The 22,852-nt window shown below is 36.4% G+C and overlaps 1 protein-coding gene across 2 annotated transcripts in view; it reads right to left on the bottom strand.

Moving 5' to 3' along the window:
* Positions 1-22,582, bottom strand: part of ITCH (itchy E3 ubiquitin protein ligase) — a gene marked incomplete at both ends in the record, with an annotated part of 32,057 nt that extends 9,475 nt beyond the window's left edge. Inside the window, 15 exons of one of the 2 annotated variants that reach the window (XM_082007072.1) lie at positions 147-235; positions 1,995-2,066; positions 2,865-2,937; positions 3,607-3,735; positions 5,117-5,201; positions 7,094-7,160; positions 8,135-8,309; positions 9,763-9,858; positions 11,130-11,361; positions 11,947-12,116; positions 14,183-14,225; positions 16,364-16,501; positions 17,672-17,796; positions 19,890-20,028; positions 22,498-22,582. In XM_082007072.1, coding sequence (XP_081863198.1) covers positions 147-235; positions 1,995-2,066; positions 2,865-2,937; positions 3,607-3,735; positions 5,117-5,201; positions 7,094-7,160; positions 8,135-8,309; positions 9,763-9,858; positions 11,130-11,361; positions 11,947-12,116; positions 14,183-14,225; positions 16,364-16,501; positions 17,672-17,796; positions 19,890-20,028; positions 22,498-22,567 — 1,703 coding nt within the window. Of the gene's footprint in view, positions 1-146; positions 236-1,994; positions 2,067-2,864; positions 2,938-3,606; positions 3,736-5,116; positions 5,202-7,093; positions 7,161-8,134; positions 8,310-9,762; positions 9,859-11,129; positions 11,362-11,946; positions 12,150-14,182; positions 14,226-16,359; positions 16,502-17,671; positions 17,797-19,889; positions 20,029-22,497 lie in introns of both variants that reach the window. The other variant, XM_082007071.1, reaches the window with a different exon arrangement.
* Between the last annotated feature and the right edge of the window lie 270 nt (positions 22,583-22,852).

Genomic DNA, 22,852 nt, shown 5'->3' with positions numbered 1-22,852 from the left:
GTCTTTCTCAGATATGCTGAGGAAAGATAGGGAATAAACTTCACTAATATTTTGAAAGCACTGCAGTTTAAGTATGTGCTTCGGGGAAGTCTTCACACTAACAACTTGCAGAAAAAGATATTATTTGCCATCTCAGTTTAGTTTACCTTGCAACACCTCCATAATCTAAGCCTTCTTCACCAGGGAAAATGACCCACAAACGTCTCCGTAGATCCTGAGGGCTGAAGCTCATTATCTTAGTAAAAGAAAAACAATCAATTCTTTTAAGAAAACAGCTATAAGCACTGGCTAGACTTATTACTATTTGCTATCCAGTAATATAGCATTTAATAATTCAGACCATAAAATGAACTATGAGTACCTGAAGTACCTGCTTATGGAATGTTCCTGGAGCATTAGCGCAAATGTTCTGAAGTGTTATTGCAAACCTATTTCCATAGATCAAAAAGTAAAAGATGTAAAAGAAAAAGAAATAATAATTCTGAAATTAAAGACTCTGGATACTTAGGCCAGCAGCCTGTCTATAAGTATGTGACAGAAATCCAGCCAATAAGTAACAGGCCCAGAGTAAGCAAATTCGGTATTTGTTAAATACCATACTGAATGGTATCCCAGTTACAAGTAATGAAGAGACATGATCAAGGACTCAGAGAAACAAATTAGAAACAAAACAATAATAAACATATATTATATATTTTTTTTTATTTTACAGCTTCATCTCCTAAAGAGGAGAATAAAAATCTACCTGGTTGTTTTTTTGTTTTTTAAATTTAGGAAGAATCATAGATGCTAAGGAACTTTACTAATGCTGGTTTTAATACAATGACCAAATTTGTAATTATGCTGATTTGGTCAACTGTCGGATGTTTACATAAAGAAACTTCACATTAAGCTTGTGTGTGTCCAAGAACCTTAAGTTTTTGTTTGTAATGAGAGGCACAGAATCTGGGTCAAGATTTGCATTTTAAAAATCTCTCCTACATGTCTGCAGTAATCATCACAAAAAATTTTATAACCCCAACAGAAGTATCTGCAAATGATGAATGACTAACAAGTATAAAAAATTAACTCTGGTCTTTGCGATTATGTCACCTGCATTATTGATAAGGCACGCTGTTTTGCTGATGCTTACATAATTACATAATCTATCTCTTAATTCTTTCCAGCACAGTACAATTTTATTCCCTCTACGGTTACTGTAAAAGGACCAAGTGCAATTTTAGAAATAAGGTTGCAGTGAACTTTCAGTTACAGGATTTATTTTGTCCCCTTCTAACACCTTTTATTTGAAGACATCACTGTTCCAAAAGAAAAGACTAACGAACTGCACTATTTGTTGCTTTTGCTAAGCCAAGTGGAATTTTCTGTGCACTTCCAAGCCTGTTGCTATGCATCTGAACATTCAAAAAGTAAAAGTAAAAAGCACTTGAAAATATTGTACAGAAACACATTTTAACCATGGTTTAGGTCTACAGGCATTAACAAGAATTTTGCTACTAGTAATCTAAACAGAATTAATTATTTTTGTTTTATTTTAACCATTTCATTACTCACTTAAAGATTCATGACGCCCAGACTAAGAACAATTTAATATATTTTGGTACATAGTCCATGCTTATATAACACAGTTGGGGTAAATGTGCCAACAAACATAAGCACAACATGAAAACTTCCTGAGAACGGGGAGCCACTCTGCCACAGTGTTCCCCTCAAAATTAACTCAGATTTTAAAGAATTCTGGGGGAAAATAAAAAAAATTTTAAAAATCACCTTTTCTGTCAGATGAATCAGTCTTTAGAGTCAGAACATCATATTTTAGTATGAACTTTTAATATGTAAGTATGAATGTATCCTAAATATTAAACTCATATTTTTTTGTTAGTCTCACTTAAAATAACACGAGCAAGATGTCAAAGGGTCAAGAATGACATGTGACAATAAATTTAATCAGCTCAACTTTTCATACCCACTACTAACATGTTTTAATACAATACCTGTTGAAATGAGTCCTCGAATAATGTTTTTCTGCTCACTGTCATCTTTATGTGTTGTGGCATTGCCAGTTGCTGAAATGAAATTTTTTTGGAGGTGAAGCGTACAATCACTTAAAAGTTTCTAATACTGAGTTTGGACTGCCATTTGTTGTATATATTGAGAGGTACAGTTGAATTTCATTAATGCATATAAAAGAAACCCAGTAATCACGATATTTAGACTGTAATTTACTCCAAGAACAAATTGCTTCCAATATTGGTATCTACAGTGAGGTATACATGCCTCCAGAACCTGCTTAGAACAGGTTCAACTACTGTACTCTTACAAGACGTTGGAAAGCATTAAGATCAATAACATACTCTAAGTCAGGAAGGCTTTCTACGCCGGAATTTAATAAAAAATTAGAAAATTTACGTTATTCTGCACAAAATAAAAAGTGAAAAATTAGGCTAGTCTCTCCGCTGTTTTTCAAAGGATAATTCATTGACTCTTGAAAACTGGAACATTTAAACCTTCTTCCTAAACACCAAGTTACTTAAATCTTTTGACTTACATAGAATTTAGAGGACCAAGACTGACACACTGGAATTTGATACTATGTTAGAACAAGCTAATGTGCAACACCATATATTCTTCAATGTTTAGACATGCATGTTCAGTGTCAAATGCCCCGTGTTTTAAAGCCATAGCTTACCTAGCTTTAAAGCTTACATCAGTTTATACAAGACCTGTGTTTACTCCCTCCTAATTTAACTCGCCTTTAACCTTAGTTTGATTACCTTTACTTGGAAGGCATTGAAGAGTTCATTTCAAGCATGTACACAAAAACCAAAAATGCAAACAAATATTCTCAAGAAATTAATCCGTACCTGACACCAGAATCTGAAATAATGGACCTTTGCCTTGAAATCACGCACATAAGCTATCTGGGGTCCATTGTCTCTGGAACCAAAGGAGAAAAAAAAAATTAATTTCAAAAGTGTTTTTGTAATTTAAGTAAAAGCCTGCAAATGTAATAGTTATACAGTTGTATGGTTTAGTTGGCTATCTCATTGGAAGTTTCTTATTCACATTTTTTGATTTGGGGGTATAATTTTCTTGTTTTTGAACTAAAAAAAAAAATCTTCCTTTGCAAATTGTGGAGTGCATACACAGTACTTTTTAAACAGTACGTGATTATTAACTGTAAAAAAGATTCTAACAAAGAATGGGATGACATTCAGTTAATTTAAGTTGGGAGTTAAATTCTGTTTTTAACTCCATTCTGGTTCCTAAAAATCAAAGAAAGGGTTGACTGAACTTATAAAAAGAAGGAGTAGTAACTGGAAGAAGATCTGGTCATCAACAGTACTGTTGAAGCTCCTCCATTACCCTCAAATATCCTCAAATCTTATATACTACTTGGCAAGAAGGATTCTGAAGTGTTCAAAACACTGCCTTCTTCAGGGGCAGTTATGAGTGGATGAAAAAACCCAGAAGATTAAAGCAGCATTACTACATGTAAAACTGTAGAAATGCAGAAAAAATGTGCAAAGAGAAAAAACCCATTTCAAAATTGATGCGTGCTAAACTTCACTTTTGAAAACTTAGTAAAACATTAAAAACACTTACAGAGCAGACTTGCCCGTGCGGGGATCTATATATGTAGTGGTTCTTCTATTGTGATCCACAAAATACGGAATACCATCCACAGTAAATCGCATTTCCCAGCCCTCTGGTAAGGGTTTCTCATTTAATTGACTATGGGTTCAAAGAAAATATATGGTAACTGATCAACTTAATACATTAAGGAAGTGAACAATACCTGAGACAGTAAACATTTTGGCAGATCTAGAAAAACTACGTATTAAGAAACGTTCCAGTCAATATTTATTCTGTTTTTCCCCGCCCCCCTCTTAAATTTTCACATCAGCTCTCAATCAGATCAAAATGATTGTTTAAAGAAACATGAGCTCATTTGGTTGCACTACCTGGAGTAACGGCAAAGAGAAACCTAAGGAAAAATGTAAGCAAGGTTTATCGGTGTTTCCTCCACTTAAACAACAGAATTTTACCTTCTAACTATTATGTTTTTCCTCAAAAACTGACATAATTTTAATAAGTAGTTTTTGGTACCTCACGTGTAATCACAGTAGCCAAAACCTTAGGAGTTTCAGAATGACAAAAATAAAAGAAAATGCAGATACTGATCTTGTAAAATTTTTTGACAACTTCCAACTCAATTTTGGTATAAACCAAGATAGATCTTAATATATTTGGAAGACATGAGTAGTATCACTCCAAAGTTCTCTCAGAGTGACCTCCCTCCAGAGAACTACATTGTAGGACCATATTTCTAACTGTGAGGCCAGCACATTTGGTCATTGGGTTGTATTAAGAGTAATTACATGTTCTCCAGACAGTCAGCTGCTGCAGACATGACTGGGATGGAAAAGTTGTCATCTCTGGCTACAGCTATTACCCCTCCACACATACTAGGCTATTCCACTCCCCCTCTTCTTACTCCTTCTCTATAGATGACAGATGAAGTTAATTCACCAAATGGAAAATTTCAGCTCAAACAGGAGGAGTTAGGATTGAACACCCTTCACCATCAATTTCCTGCCTGCATTCCCCATCTCAAAGAATCAGAGTGACTGGAGCCTGAAATAAACAGTACTACATTACTTTTAGTAGTAGTGCCTCAAGTTCTCTTTCTGCGTCTTTTTTTTTTTTTAAAAGAAAGTGTCAGGAGGGGTGCTGCAGTTTTTCAAGTTTCTCTTCTTTCTGTCTCTTAGCTATTGACTGTCTAGGAAATAATCAAATTCTTATTCAGAATCCTCTGCACCATCCCATCACTGGATGAAAGAAATCCCTCCCTCCCCCAGTGATACAAATGTTTAGACATGCTACCTGAGTTATAAAAAGAGTAGGAGCTGTTCTGGTAATTGTACTATTACTAAGTTAATATTTTGACAGTTTCCATTTTGGCTAGTACCTTCTAATATTTTAATGGGCTGTCTCTGAAGTTTGTGTAGGAGAGTCCATGTTTCAGCTGTGGACAGCATTTCCTAGCTCTCGGTCTCACTACTTTGTTATATTTTCACTCCAGACTTACATGAAGCTGCAACTGATTTCTTACCCCTGACTCCTGGGATCTTCCCACTGAGTGATTCGTGTGTTGTGATTGACAAAATACACTCTGCCATTGCTGTCAGTTCTCTTTTCTGAAAAGATGTGAAAGGAAAAAAATTTCAATACCTGCTTAATATATTGCTGAGACTACCTAAAATCAAATAAGTACATAAAATCAACCACCATACTCTGCCACAGCCTCTAACTGTCTTCGGGTTTCTCTGTACCCCCTTTGACTCAACATCTTTTCACTTTCATCGGCAGTATTCCTTACTAGGCTACGCAGAAACAGAAAACTGCCTCCATACTACTGACTGCTAACAGTCATATGAAACTGCACCACCACCCACCCTCGGTGAAAAGCTGCACTTAATGGTGTTCATAGATGAGTTCTTTAGATCTCAGTTCTTACCCTGAAAAGTTCATCTATCTCCACCTGCACTGCTTATACACCAACAGTCCTGACAGCAAGAGAGATTCTGGGCATCATAACAACAATGTAAACATTTGCATGAAGGAAGTAGCTCGTCACAGGAGGTTTATCTTCACTAGACCTATTGTCCTACTCTTAGCACCTTTTATAAAGGTTTTTCATTATTTTTGCAAGTCAAAAGTTACATTGATTAAAATATTGAAGAAGTAGAAATTTCCATATTAAGGTCCTTTACTATGCTATTTATTTTTCAACTGTAGGAAAAAATTAATTGCAAGAAAGAAAAAATGTAAGCTGCTTTCTCCACAGGGAATTCCAGCTGCTTCAATTATTGTGACATACCTTACAAGCAATATAGACAGTAAACACAAAATAGGTAACAAATGTATACACAAGTATCAAGAAAGTACAAGGGCTTCATATTCAGATTATGAGCAGGAAATAAAAAATGATCAAAGCAAACACATTTATATCTTCTCTCACATAGTTTAGTGTATGACCATGACTAAACAGAGTTTGTGATAAATGCCCTGGCTTGGTCTTCTGTACCATTCTGCAGGTCTTTATGCAATTTTTATTTAGTGTTGCAAGAGAAACACAAATTACAAAAAACCCAAAATCTGACTACCACAGGTAAAAAGCTTCAGTTTACAGGAGAAGTCTGGAAGTAGACACTTGTCTATGAAAGTTACACTGCTAACAGAATTCAACACGATGTGGAAACTCAGTTTTGTTGTTTCCTGGGCAATGTCAGCCTAAAGAACTCTCTTTGAAATGTTATATATGTAATGCAAGGAAGCTTAGGTGTGGGGAACAACGATTTTATGGCATGAAATTGCATTAACAGCAGAACTAAAAATCCAAATAGTTATGTTTGAAAAACAGATGAGCTAAAAACCTAGGTCTAACTCTGATAAGTACTCATTTTAAAATTACACAATTCTGAGACCTTTGCCTATGTATCATGAAACTTGAATTCTTCTATCTGTTTGATAGTCACACTAGAAATTAGTTTTACACTTACATTTTTGTACAACCCTCCCAATTATATTAATTGTAAATTGTTAACCCTCTAAAGTACAAAATCAAATTTATTCCAGGGAGAGGGGCAAGTCAAGAATTGGTTAGTTGTCATTATAAAAAAAATCATTTTCAGACTAAGAAAATTCTCTGAGAATTGGCTTGGAGAGGGAATTTGGCATTCTGAGTTAGAGGGGATTTGGAGCCTGATTTGGCAGGAGCGGGATGGTGGGGGGTAATCCTGCCTAATGAAAGTGGTAAAAAACAGGATGACAGTGTGAAAGAAGCTATTCTGATAGTTGCAGGGAGTAACCAGAATACTTTATAGTTTCTAATCTACTTTGAAACTGCACATCCTTGTCAGGACTCTGTTTTACAGCACACTTGATTAGATTTAACTTTGAAAGATTTTTAATCCAGATTTTCATTTTAAAAAAAACTAGCCTAGAACAGCTGACAAAATAATTTGGCAGAAGTACGCTTTAATGTTTAATTACATTGCATTACAAAACACTTTCAAGTCAGTCTTACCCCACCCATGTGGCAGTGGGCCAAGAGGATCAAACTCTTTGTTCTGTGTGGATGAAAAGTCCTGGTTCTGCAAGTCACACAAACAAATGGTGCATTAATGACTAGTCATTTGCTTTCCAGACGTTCTACCATAGCCATCATGAATTATTGAAGTAAATGCATTTTTGTTCATGTTACATATAAGCAAAGATGCCAACAACTTATTTTTCTCCACAGAGAAGGCTTATTTTACAGACCTCGGCATGCTTAATTAACTACAGTGCCAAGAAAATAATTATTCTTTGTTTAGTGTCCCTGCCTATGCAGAAGAGAAATTAGCACCCAAAACAATCAGAAAGCAAACCAGTTCATCCTTGCATTCAGTACAGTTCTTACCACCATTTATGAGGTCCATTTTTATTCTTTACGCATACAGCAAATTTAGAACCTACACCGTTCTTGATAACTCCAACTCATGCTACTAGTTTATCTGAAGTCTACTGTGCAGAGGTAAACAATGGATTTAAAATTCTGGAAGGATTATTTTCAATTTCCCTGTTTTCATAACATTCATTGTGTGTATTTCATTTTATCCAAAGCAGAAATGTATCTCCTGTGAGCTTGCTCAGCTTCCAGGTCTTTGGCCAAGCCAATACATGACACAATACAAAGAAACCAGCATATTACTAAGCCATAGTTTGTTTTGAACCAATGGCTTTTATCAATATTGTACATAAAAGTTATCAAAGAACACCACCTATATTCAGCTGATGAATAAAAAAAACATTACACTGCATGTGTTGCCTGCAGTCTTTGCAAGGACATGAACTAAGGTTACCAGTTATTACTTCCTGCCACGCTACACACACAAAGATAATATATTATCATAAAGAATAAACCATAACAAAGTCTGTTACTTTTATGGGGAAAAGTCACCCACAAGCATGCCCAAAACCCAAATACACATATACTTTCAATATCCAGAAGAGAGACTAATGAGTTGAAAATTTGAAAAAGATACCTCTCTTACTTAAACTTTATAGTCATCATTACATTCCTTACCCCATATATAAATCTCTGATTAAATTGCTGCATAGCTCCTTGAAGCTGACTGCGCTGAAGCTGCCACTGCTCATAATTTCGGACAGACTCTAATGTTGGTCTCTGCCACGTTGTTGTTCTAGTGAAGTGGTCAACATAATAAATTCTCCCCATGTTGTCAACTCGTCGCTCCCAGCTTTTAAAAAAATTACAAGCAACAGTTCTCAATAGCAGACAATTTTAAGGGCTCAGAAGCACTTTTAGGCAAACAGGCAGTATGTTGGAAGTGGATATAAAGCATGGGCTCATCAGCAGGCATTTTTTTCTCCTTTCACCCTCCACTAAAACTATGTAAGAACTAACATTGTTTAAGTAGAATCTCTGTTAAATCTCTGTTACTTTCTTGCATACTATACCAAGTCAGACTCATTCCGTTTACTGCACTTTTGGGATTTTTGGAATAGATTAAGAGCCACACAAACCACTGTCAATACCATACTGTCATTATTATATTTATCCTGCCCAACCCATACGACAATAGTCTACTGGTTTCTCCTAAAAAAGACTGCAAAAATCCTGACAGTTCAGTCTGTACAATGCAAGATTGCCTCACGCACTAATTTTGCAGAAAAGGAAGGTGTGAGCATTGGATTTGTTTTGGGTTTTTATTTTGTTTTTGGGTTGGGTTTTTTAATTATTTTCACTTCATATGAAATCAGTGCTATTTACAAAACCTGAGTGAAAACACTACTATTCTGAATAAGATTAAGTAACACAGCAGTTAATCCTCTCAAAGAGTTCAAAGTAAATTGAGTATGACACATGAGTTCCCTTTATGAGACGGTCTGCCAGTTTTTATTCTTTAATATCAAGGGTTTTTTACTATCCCACATGATTGTACCTTGCAATTCTGTATAGCATGTGAACCACTTGAGTATGAATGAAGTGCAACAGAATAGTTCTTATGTTTTCCTTACATTTTTAAAAAATAAGAAACAGAACAAATGTGAACACTGCTTCCATGTAGAAACTAACATCATTGGCTGTTCCGATGCTAACAGCTGGAAAAGCCTAATAACCAAAGCTGCTTTATAAAAGCATAGTAAATTAGCAGCTGCGAACCCCTGAGACAAGATCAAAGGAAACAGTAACCTCAGGATAAAGAGGTAACTAAGGGCATTCTTGCTCAAGCAGATAGTTACTTCAATCCCAAAATATTTTTCACAGAGTCACTAAGGTTGGAAAGGACCTTCAAGATCATCAAGTCCAACCGTTAACCCGACGCCACCATGCCCGCTAAACCATGTCCAGAAGTGCCACATCCACACGTTTTTTGAATACTTTTCTGTGGTTTTGCCTCTCTTTTACAGTTGGGGGTATCTACTGTCTTTAACTTAAATCTGTTTCTCAGTAAAGATGCTCTTGCTTAGTATTTGACAGGAAATTCAGGCTGTGTTATTTTTGACATTCAACTCTTCCATACTACGCATTTTTGTAGAACTCCTTGGACACAACCTGGAGCAATTATTTGTACTGGGTTCACATTTCTATTTACAAACATGCTTTCTAGCTTTAGTAAACTGTCAGCCAATTAATTTCTGAAAAATCCAGACATATCCTAGACAATCATATGACTTATCCTGGCTCACCTTGGAGGAAGAGGCTCTGGCCGATCCCACGTTGTTCTTTTTTCAACATGATCTACATAGTATACACGACCATGCTGGTCTACTCTTTGCTCCCAACTGAAAATAAAAAAGAATTATCTTCCTCTAGATCAAACTACTCCAACCATTCATCTACAGTACAAAGATGAGAAATATATGTTTTCATAAAATGCTTATTTTTAAATAAAATGCTGGAAACTAACACTTGGTTCACAAGATGCACCAAAATGCTGTACAATATACAGTGGTACCATGTTTATATTAACGGTAATTCTATGCCAACTAGAATACAAAAAGCCTTCTACAAGACCACCTTCAGTTTCTGCGAAACTGAAGCTAAAATTCATGGCTACACATATAATTTTAGCAAGCAATGAGGCAAAGTTTTGTATTCAGTATCAAGTGTATCAATAACCTGTTGAACAGAATCATCTGTAGAGCATAATCTCCTTTTAGAGTAACATTATTTCCATTTAAATCCTCAAAATATGCAAATTTTGCACAGATCACATGTATGCAGAGTGACATAAGGACACTGGTCACATTTTTCTGCATATGCAGCATTTGGGATGCTGACTTACCCCTGCATTTGCAAATGTAACGTTGCGGGGAAAAAAGCACGCTAATTTGCCAATTCTGGTGAAATCAAAATGGTAAAGCAACAATCAATGTTTTCAAGACTGATTTTATATTTCACAGTTATCCTGTGAGTGAGGTAATTCAGACCTCTCCTACCTTAATTTGCCAGCAAATTAAGGCAGATATTTCACCAGTTACACTGTTCACATTGGGAAGCTTTTGCTTTCCCTCACTCAAAGAGTCAGGAAACTTTTTTTTTTTAAAGTTTAGAATCTAAATGGGAGCTTTAGGGCAATAGATCAACCATTCCAGGCAAGTTCTACACATGCCTGAAACACAACAGTGTGCCCACGTGACTCACAGGAGCTGCAGTACAAAGTCCAAAACTTCAGGACGTATCACAGATTATGTACGGCAATAGCAGCTTTTCTGCTTATCTATAGCAGTAGTTTACTACCTGACTTCATTCTAATTTGAAGACAGTAAGCTGTCACACTATTTAAAACTTCCATGTTTCACTGACAGAGGAACGTATGACATGTCAAAAACATCTGAAAGATTAATTCTCTTCTTGAAAAAAACATGCTTGAAGGCCTACCAGACTAAACAGTTACAAAAACCTCCAAATTAATATCAGGGGGGATTTTTGTTATGCAGCAAAAGGCAGATGGTACGAATGTTCTGTTATACCTACCGTAAGTAAAATAAAGTAAAACCAGAAATGTCAGCACAAAAAAAAAAAACCCCAAACCCAAGCATTAAACTCATACCCAGGTGGAAGAGGACCTTGACTGACTGTAGTAAGTGCCTGAGGTGGAGGATTTACTGGCTGGACTTGTCTTGACACTGGAGGTGTGGCGAGTGCCGCAGTTGCGGGAGCTGTGGTTGCAGCTGTTGCCCCCTCAGGGCTCTGTTCTGAACTTGTATTTGCAGCTATACCTGCCAGTGATCCTGCACTGGCCCCATCATTTTCTGTGGATGTGGATGGACCATTTACATTTGCTATGTTGTCAGAAATAACAAAGACAGAAAAAAAAGGCTTTAACTGATATTTATCACCGATATATTTTAGAATTTGTAAATCATGCAAGAACTGGTATTTCAAAGTGCAGCACACAGATTTGTAAAAAATCTATCCATTTCAGTGCAAGAGTAACGAATGTTTTAAGTGCTATTTCACCGAATTTAACTAGAATTATGGAAACAAGTAACTAGTATTTCAAAACCCAATATTATCAACTTGAGACAGTTCTTTGAGTCCTTCAGAAGATTTCATCTCAAGCCTCAAACTCAGTGGATGTCTTAGTGCAGTAGTATCATTCACTTGTGTTCTTTTGGTCCCAGCTCCATTATACATAACAGTATCACACCAATCATTACTTAGGAGACATGGAAGCAAGACATTTGTAATAATAGGAACAATCACTAAACAACATATACTGAATGCAAGCTAAAAAATAGTCCTTCAGAAGTTATCTGCCAAAGAATTTACCATGAAAAAACGCAGCTAAAAATCAGCATCAGAAATGGCTATGTTCATTCAATGATTGTGCACCTGAAATGAACGCCTGGCCCTAGAATACATACCAGCTACTGAAGTGGGTCTGCGGGGAGTGGGTGGTGGAGGTCTAGAAGGCCTGGGAGGTCTGGAAGGCTTGCAGTTTCCATTTGTGAGCAATGGAGAATCACTGCCATTAACAGTCTTGTTTTCATTGGAGGCAGCATCTTCACAGCTTTCAAGACCATTTGAGTTAGTCCTTTTGCAGGAAAAGACAGAAAGGAGAACTGTTCTAGTAGTGTATGGATGACATTAAACTTTATGGAAGACATTGGAATAGTTATGATCGGGTGAGATTCTTACATTCATAATAATTATAAAAACCTATACATCCATATAAACATACTAAGAGTTTATGTCCTGAGATATATGAAACCTCTACTGATGTAAAGGTTGTGAAGTAGATGTATATAACATCTGTCACTGAAATCTCCTCTTTCATTTCCCAACTTGATACGCCTGCCTTTAGGCCCAGGCTCTGGATTTTGCTGCTCAGCTATTTCCACCCATGAATTCCACTCATCTCTGATGAGATGGGAAGCCACCTAAGACCTGAGAACAGCCTGTGTGCATTTGCTCCACAGGGCTAGCATAGGCTCAGAACGCACACAATGCTTCAAATTTTCAGAAAACTTGGTTACGCATACACCAATTTTCTCCCTACATTCAGTTCTGGAAAGGGCTGGAGAATTTAGGACTAAACATTAAAGTTTTGACCAACAACTATGAATATAAGCTTCTCAACTTTACAAAAATTAAGAAACTAAATAGCAGTACTCACCCATTCTGTACTGATCAGTTATACCTTGCAGTGTATTATTCTGATATATTTGTAGCTCCTTAAGCAGAGTTACAGGTATCTACCTCTTTACTTCTAAAGCATTTTATTTTCAGAATACATTGAGCAAAATAAAAAGATTGCCAACTAAAATCCTAGTGGATTGACAGGTCAAGTACATAGGCCATCAGTAATAAAACCATAGGTTATAGTTTCAGCACAGCACCTCTAAAATTACATTCCTTTAAACGTATACAAAATAAAAACCAGTACGTAAGCTCAAGTAAATCACAAGTCATACAGGATCAAGTAGAATCATATACATTTGACCTCAGTATCGTTGTCAAACACACTTTTGCCCTATACCAGGTGTGGTGTACATAATTCACACCGTACCACACCAACCCAAACTAAATGATTATGCAAGCATGTACAAATCATTAGCAATCTGAAGTTTGTAAGAGCTATAGTTTAGGTCTTCCTCAGTTCCAGAAAGCATACTGCTGTTTGAACATTAAAGTCAAAAGTGGAACCTTTTATCTTTTTGTATTTGACCAGTTGGCTTAAGGTATAACAATGCATATCAACACATTATTATACCTATAACAATAACCACTGCTAGACATACACCAGATCATTGACACGATCCTCAAAATGGACCTTTAATGAACACCAAAACCCCCACGGGTTGGTTCTAAAATCAAATCCGTTATTATTATTATTAAACTATTACACACTCTGACATTCTGAATACCCAAGCACGGAAACTTTCTTCTGAGCACGAAAAGGAAACAGAACATTAAACTTTCATGGAAAGATTTTAGATGACATAGCTAAGAGTTATGATCTATTTACAAAAATAGTGAAATATAACTTAGCTACTCCAGATGCCATCCAAGAGTGTTGTGCACTGTACAGATCCTTAAAATACTTGTAGTACTGGGGACTAATGAAAGCAGCATGGTGCTCATTGAGATTAATCCACCATCAAGTATGGTCACACTTTATCCCACCAAGCAGCAGGGTATGTAATCCAATATTGGCCTTAAAACACTGCAACTGCTAGACAGCTTTTGGCATCTTCTTAACAAAGCTAAGTATAATTCTGATACTTCTATACTATAAAGCAAAAAAGTGTAAAAATAACCATTGCCATTTACTCACCAGTGGAATTTTTTTTTCTTTATATTTTACTTTGGTTAATCACTGGGAGAAGGATAAGGAACACAAAGAGGAAAAACCAAAAGATCAGTCAGGTATGGAAGCAATCTGACACTAGAAGATGGGTCTCATAAGGAAAACAATTTAATATGTGAACATACAATGGCATAGTATTTTCATTAAGGACATGCTCAGATCTTAACAGATACTGTTGCAGGGCATACTCAGAAATTTTTCAATTGTCTTTATAAAGCATACAATTCCTCTTTCAAAATTGCACACACTAACAGGCAGTATGAAAAAAAAAAAGATTAAAAAAGTCTTACCGTGTATCATTCCTTACTTTGGAGCTATCATTCTGTGTAGGACCTTAAATACCAGAAAGAAAAACACAACAGAAGTGTAAGCAACATTCTGAATCATTTCCAAGAAAAGAAGCAGTCTTTAACACTCACATTTTTTTCAAATGTGGAGGTGATACACTATGTTCTGCTTATCTAGTGTCTTACTTAAAAACTGTATACATTTTGCATGTGTCTATATATGCGAGAATGTACATACGTTGTTTTTTAAAACACTGCCACTGTAATATTTTCACCCTATGGAAGATCTAACAGGGTATCATTTGACTGTCTGAATATTCCCAAACACACACAGTTCAATAACATTGTCCTCTGTCTTTGCAGCAGTATCAAGAAGTGTTCTCCATTCTTCAAGTGGAGCTGGCTTTTCATATTCTCCCTTTTCAGTGACGACCGGGAGATCAGGAAGAGCAACAACTTCTCTAAAATCTTCTCTCTGGTTGGCTACCATGCAACCGCAGGGGCTTTGTTTTCTGGGGCTCTCTAGCCTGGACACCTCCCTTCCTCTGTAAGTTATTTAGCATAAAGGCATTCAAGCAGGTACAAAATATGGGGCACTCCATATTTTAGCAGCTCAGCCTAGATTTGCAAACATTTTGCAATGGCTTATTCAGCCAGCCTGGAAATATTTGCCTTTTCTGCCAGCATTTGCAATACTTGAATATGCAGCACAGAACCGCTCATTCATGTAGACAGCACAAATATTTTATTTCCATAGAATTAAACAAATGTCATTAACAAAGAAATCAATTATCAGTTCTGATGGGAACTATGTACAGTTCTAAGCCAAAGACACAGATCTAGTCTGTTAGTGGGCTGTGCAAGAAACAGAAATCTTAACTTAAAGAGTTTACTCAATAAACAATGTATTTGCCCGTAAGTACCTTTAGCCTGCACAAGAAGAATGTGTTAGACTACTTTAAGATTTAACTCTTTTTCTCATATGGTCCAGTCTCCTGATTATCTGGGAACCCTCTGCTGAACTTCTGGCTTGGTATGTCAACATTTGTCTTTACTGTCAAGCCCCAAACTATATACAGTACTCAATTTCACTACCTGCAAGGCTCGTTCTACTTGCTAGCACGTTTTTCTCAGTAGGTGAATTTCAGGAAATGCAAGAAACCACAGATGAAAACCAAGTATTGTATAAGGGGAAAATTTGTTACTTTCACTAGATATTTCTATCAACACAGCTGCTCTACAAGCCCCACACAATCCCAGCATTTGGCTTTTATTTACAAAAAAAAAATCCCACAGCATCAGATCATGTGATTGATCCTTTTACAAGATGCAAAGAAAGATGGACTAAAAGCTTTCAGAAATAATGGTTACAAAGCTAGTGTATGATACTTAGATGGTATCTCAAAGCAACTTCCTCTAGTCCTCTAAAAAACCCAAAAACCCAGAAGCCTAAAAATTGTCAATTAACTGCCTAGCTAGTTGCTACAGCAGCGAGTCACCCCAATGCTGCCTTCTGGAGAAGTAACTTCCTAACTATTTCTACTTCGCAATGTACAATACCCTCAAAAATGCTGCACTGCCTGTCCTGCACCAGTGGAATTAAAACCCCTTTTTATCTTAGTGTAATTACAGATTTTACAGGTATTCAAGATTTTCAGTTAAAAATACTAGTTATCTGGAACTGAACACACCAACTAAACAGAATAGTGGATCCCTCTCTGCAGTACTCCACAGGGAACAAAATCTATGAAAACGTTTAAATGAGATATTTTAAGAAAAATTAATATAAACCCATGCCTTCTAGTGAGCAAAATACTTATTATGGTGATGATGATATCAAACTAACTTATTTTATATTCTTCTCTGTTTATGATGTTATTAAGCATTCAAGGAAGCTAGCGGCTTTCATTAAAGTTTGGGATTGCTAGATGTAAGCTAGTGAAGTCCAGAAAATAAAGATGCTGATCTTATTTTTGTTACAGTAGGGTTGAAAATCTTCACTGTGAACTATGACTCCACCTCAAATAAAAATGCATATGAGTTCTGGTCTCTATAACAAGAAGTTATAGAAACTGCTGTTACTATGATTATTAAAACATTGCGTTAAAGCTTCCAGGGGGAAAAAAAAAAAAGCTTTGTATACCAGACTATGCAGAGGCCACATTTGAACTGAAAGTCACTTACTTCTTGTACTTGAGGCATCACCATTGGTTAGGAGCTCAGGATCTACCTGCATCCCATCTAGACAGACAGACAAATCTCCTACCACTTCTGCTGGTTCTCTGTCACCAACAAGATGCAATGTCACCACTACCTGCTCAACTGAAAAAGTACAGAAAAGAATGGGAGTTTATCTTACTACATGACAAAAAGGTAACTGGAAAAGAATGGGAATTTATCTTACTACATGACAAAAAAGTGCATTTTATTCAAGAAGCCAAGTATAGACCACATTGATCAAGGCAGAAAACCCAACCGAAACAAAACCAAGTAAAAAGTTATTTCTATGAAAAGGGGGAAACTGGAGCATAAGCTTCTTGCTGCCTAAAGAAAGGATTATCATTAGAGCACAGACTGAGTCTCATGTTTCTGCCCACACTTGTAAAGCAATTAATACACCTGTCCTCAAAAACCTATAGTTAGGAAATGTAATTCACCTTAATCTTCATACAGAGCAGATACCAATTCTATCTTCTGATTAAAATATTTCACATTTATCTAATGACATCAACACATACATTTAGAATGTGATGATTCTGCATCATATGCCCAGACCAAACGTATTTTCAGAGTAAATAACTGTAAATAACTGTAAAAAAAACCTTGATAAAATGGTCTGAAACAAAATCCAGTGAATTTTGTTTCAGGGTATCTGGTGTCATACAGAACAATGCAGTTACCCAGATTCAGCAGGACAGTAACACTCTCTCAGGAGAACAGCTTATTACACTGCTATCAACATGCAAACACTTCCTTAAAGGACAGAACGTAAGTATGACAACACAAAGCTATATGCAGGAGCAACATAAATTCTGTAACGGGTGTGTAGAATTCTGTATTTCTCTTTCAAGCTTTATGGGATGCACATACTACCTAAAGGCTAACTAGTTCTAAGATGCATGAAATAATATAGCATATCCCTATAACACTATTTAGAACACAAATAACTTTACACATTTCCCGGTCTACCACCAGGAACATAGATCAGAGTTTTCATTTTCAAGCTATATAAAAGGAAACACTCTTTTCTTTAATTAGGTGTTCACTCTTGCACCTACTAGCAAAGTGAAAAATACCATGTTTTCAATGACACCATAGCAGACTGTGTATAATGAAAAAAATTACACTAAAAAAGTAGGAGGAAGCTCATAAATGCAGTCTGTAGCAACAAAAACAATTCTTAAGAGCCATCTACAGAGTTGCACACAGCACTAACAGACAATTCCTGACAAATTCTGCAGCATTGTAAGGTGCTGTTAATCTTATACTTACGTTTCATACTATTTGATTTCAAAGTCTCATGAATATCCAGAGCAGCACTTCCCAGAAGGACATCAGATTTTAATGTTTGATGGCTCCAGACTCGGAAGTTTAATTTACTTGCAGGAGTGACAATTCTGAAAAGAAAAAGTTGAGCACTGTGTAACGGCATTTGTTGGCATGGGAAGTGGGTGAACTGAGTAATCTACTTCAACCGTCACTTAAAATTATTTGAAAACAAAGAAATAATGGTTGTAATATCAAACCATTTCTAATTATCACAGTCTAATATGCAGTCATGTTTATAGGTCATGTAAATCAAGACTGTTGCAAGACTTCATAGATGAGTACATTTTAAATTATTACTATTTTAAGGGAAATATCTATAGAAAAACTACCAGCTGACAATTAGCATCTGTGTGTAACCAGAATTAGAAAAGAAGACTGGTTCTTGCAGGTTCACATTTCCTGAGTATTCAGCATTTGCATACCTTGATGTGATATTTTTCACACACAGAGGGAACATAGCAAATTTGCTTTCTGAAGAGGTTATCAGAACATTTTAGGACGTCCTATAAAAAGGGAAGTACTTGGAAATACTAAAAAATATTTCAAGATGGTTGTTCCCCTAATAAACTGGCATATACTTGCACCGTATTATGACAAAGAAGCAGGAATATACACAAAATTATTTACCATTTTACTAGTATACTTCTGGCTTCACAATGCATTTACTGAGAACAGAAGAACACACTACATCTTCCAGGGCTTAACAATTCAAAAACTTCCCTCACCATTTCCAGGAGCAGGCTGTATTACTTCTACAGTGTGCTAATTTGATTATGACCTTGGAGAACTGGTTCCAGGTTTACTACCAGAAGAGTCCCTTATGGGCCCAACTATAACAACAGCTTCCCTTCTTTCCAAATTGTCAAGTAATTCAAAGAAGAATTCAACCATTTATTTCTACCCTCTTTCACTTCCCTGAGGCTTTAAGTTTTTACTTGTCTTAGTGACACAAAACTCTGAACTTCATTCAAAGCATGGTGCTACAACCTGGAAAGTTGCCTTCCAGAGAGCAGGCACAGTACAAACAGTACTCTGTATCTAAGTCTAAATGTAAGTCTCTACATAGTTCAAACAAGAGCCAAATTTATCTCTGAAAAATCTTGTGGGTTGGTAAGGTCATAAAACCACATTACTGTAGCCTCTGCCAAACACACAGAGAGTCTGAATTTGTCAACCTGTGGCAGAGAAAGTACATCTCTGCTCCTAGAAAAGCCATCAGCAGTCACTCCCTAAACCTGAAAGCTCTTGATCATGGATTACCTGTGCGGTAAGACCTTCCACTCCCAGATCTATGCCAGCAGTTATGTACAAGGTTTTCTTTTTCTTAAAATATTCTTTGCAGTGGAAAGCAAGGTAAATAGTAGTAACTAAAACTTCATAATAATCTGAATTTTAAGAAAAGAACAGGCACAAAAATGGTTTTCATCAGGCAGGAATGTTCAAGATGCCTCAAGAATAATAAACTAGAATTTAAGCATAAGCAAACATGCAAGCACAAGACTGACCTTTATCAGTGTTCCATGTGACACACTGAGAGAAAACTAAGTTATATAGGAGCTGCAGATAATTTTTTTTTTGCTTTATACTTCCTATCATCTCACAAATACTGGGCCAAGAAAACATCAACAGCTGTGTTAATCTTGAATCTAATGTTAGTTTTGTACTCAAGGCAAAAATTAATCAGGAATTTTGTACTTGTGATTGAATTCAGACATGCGCAAGACAGAGCTAACTACCTGTGCTATGGCATGGTACACACCAAAGTGGTACAGAAAGAACAGAGACACTTTTCAGCCACAGTATTTCTGATACACTGTAACCTTACATGTGAGAACAAAAACATGCATGGGTCTGTCAGTTTTAATATCAAGTTACCTTACTTTCCTTACTACTCACAGAATTAAAGCTCCTTTGATATGCCACATACACGAACACAGAATATATTCCTTCATAAACACTGGGTTCTTTCCATAGGACATAATGCAATAGCTTGTAAATATATAGTCCAGACTGTAGCATTTTTGCTTCAAAAATTACACAAATGTCTTCATATCATGTAACATTGAATGCCTCACTTAAAATAAAAACACAACCCTTATGTCCGCTGTCAATTGCATTAATTTAAGTCAAAGAAATTGGAAAACAAAACCATCAAACCTACACTGTAAGATGCTGTTTCCACTTTGGACTATTTGTATTGTTGCATTTTTCTGTCTTCTTTGACTGTCCATCTACTGAGACTTCCACATATGGGCTAGGCCCAAACCATTTATTTTTTTCTTTTAGTTTTGCTGAAATAACTGTTAAGAAAGAGAAAATAATAATTTACTCAATAAGATTTCAATTGCAAATAGTATTTTTTCAGTTGTGTGCTTCAGTATTCGAGTATCATGTCATCAATGCTTGACAATAACGCTCAAGAAAAAAATACACTAGATGGACAAAAATGCTCTTGCATTCCAGATCATTTTATACAATGCTATAGCTCACACAGATGCCTAAAACATGCAACAGTGCTTCTATAACATCAGACACTATAATTAATAATAATTAGTATAGGATCCACAGAAGTAGTTCGGTGCTGAAAGGAGAAAATATCCTCTACAACCTCCTCCTGTTTATCACCAGCCAAGAGAATTCCTGGAGTTTATTACACTTGCTTGTTAAAAAGGTCAAAACATGATCTGTCTCTCTCATTAAGGAATTGCGGAAAACTGCCACGACTTCTGATGAAAAGAATATCATTAAGAACTTTGTCTTAAGTTTCCTGTGTCAAAGCAAACATACAGAAAAGCCAAAGGCAAACTCTGAGTTCCAATACTACCTACTGTTCTAGAAACAACAAAACCTGTACAGGAATTGCAGCTCTAGAGCTTTAATTCGGGGAGTGGGGCTTCTTCTTTTGGGCTTGGGGTTTTTTTTGTAATGTGTTTTGTTTTTCCAAACACTGTGGCTATGTTGCCTCCATTTAGCCAAAGAAGCATGCATGTGCCCAAGTCTACCCCGACATTTGACTCAGATTAGCAGTGTTCTTGGACTCCTTGACAACACTAAACTCACAAAACAATACTTAAGACAAAGATACTATCATTTCCAATTGGCCAGTGAACTGCCCTCTGTTGTAACAAATAACAACTTGGTCTCCTGAGGTTTTGTCACCCACCTCAGCTGCACTACATCCTTAAAAAAAGATGACTAATTCAAACCCATATGGCTAATCTACCTAGGTTCCCTTTATAGTCTATGCTCCTTTAGAGATTGAGAGAAGTAGCTTAGGATAAACTGGTCTGAGCTACTCCCAAGGGAAACACTTTCTCTCTATATCACAGACATCTTACAGAAATTAATTTCAGGTAGCTACCCTACAGCATCTCGTGCTTCAACATCACTAGCTACTTCAAAGGCACCACCTACTGTGAGGCATCACAAATCGGCAGTCTTGTACCTACTTTCAAGGTTTGTTCTTACCCAGACAACCTGAAAGTTCATTAAAACTGATGAAGAGAGCAGAACGGGGAGGTGAGGGTAGGGCAGGTGGTGAGGGGTGCTGTTTACAGAAATGTCTACAAAAAGGTAACGCCTGCTTGCACAGGAAATAGTTTGCTTGCAGACTGTGGCTGAACTACAGAAAACAAGAACAGTTCAAACATCAATTCTAAACACTGAAGCATTTCTTCAACCTCACTTTCTTCATGTGAGTTACAGGCCTTTAATGGAGCAAGCCTTTGACAGCAATCACCACTTCAAGCCTTAGCTCTGCTCTCCAGAGCTATGTGGAGGATGTACCTCCTTCCAAACATCTTCAATTTTTCTCTCCAACATCAACCTGCAGGGACAAGATTTCTCTTAAAGTCTCATGGTGTACTGAGAAAAAACAAGCTTGTGACCTCAGTGTGACAGCTAGAGCCAGTATACTCAGTTCCAGGCTCCTTCCTAGTCTAAAGCTTTCCCATCTATTTTTGACAATTCTTTCATCCCCACAATATCAACTCTGTGAAACTTCTGCATTATACCCACAGATGTTCCCCACTGAAGGTGCAAAATTTACCCTTGATGCTTCTAAACATAAACCTGCATACACCCACAGATCTCCCATTCCCAGGCTTCAGCTTTTATGCTTCAGTAAAATTTGTCAGAGAGCAAAAGTGAGGAAAACTTGGTAATTAAGTTTCAACAGCTGCTCTGTTGGTGGGCTATTACAAAAAGCAAAGCATGTCTTGTAAATCCATTCCTACGCAATCTACAGGTGCTCAATTACAATAATATTCTCACCAACACTTTTATTAAAGCTCCTTTACAATGGTCACCATAAAATCATATAACAAGGAAGAAACAGTAAGTCAAATTTAATGAACAGCAGTTCAGATTCACTTAGCTTGAGATGTAAAAAGGTTGTTAGGATAAAGTGTTAGATTTGGTATTATGTCAAGGGTTAGTAACTGACAGCAGTGTCATATTACATTATTACACTTCAAAGAGGACTGTTCTGTACAGTTTACTCAATAGCATGCAAAAAGAACCTTTTTTTTTTTTTTTACACAAAAAAGTATCATTTCGAAATGCATTTTAGATAAAATTCTGAATAAAATAGCTATATTTCTGCCAAGTAATGATGGCATAACACCATCGATTTTATTGTACAACTCCTCTTGGGTTTTATACAAGTCAAAACTTCCTAACATGCAACATACTAGTAAATTCCCTTGAATTGTTGGAAAAACACTGTTACATTTCTAACCAGAAAAGATACATCCTTTCAAAAGGCTTACCAGTGATTTGAAGCTGTGATTTCATGGAAAACCCACTGGATGGTCCTGATCTGGACCCACTGCCAGCCATAATATGGGCTGGATCTTGAATCTGGATGAAGAGACAATATAAACATTTGAATCCTCAGAAAGTCAAAAATTAAATCATCTGGTTTATGATATTTAGATACATTATACTGCAAACAAAACCACCACGCTTGTTTTCTCTCTCATTCCTTTCCATTTCCCCAAAGTACAGAAAATGGTTTACAAAGGGCTTAGTCTCTATTATTACAGAATATGTAAATACTCATGCCCTGAGCAAAAGAGGTCTTTTGATTTTGCCCCTTCAATTTGCCAATTAACTGAGAGTGAA

The sequence above is a fragment of the Phaethon aethereus genome, assembly GCF_964289735.1.
Source record: "Phaethon aethereus genome assembly, chromosome: 16".
Taxonomy (NCBI): Eukaryota; Metazoa; Chordata; class Aves; order Phaethontiformes; family Phaethontidae; genus Phaethon; species Phaethon aethereus.
The sequence above is the reverse complement of the archived record's forward strand: the minus strand, read 5'-3'. Positions and strand labels throughout refer to the sequence as shown.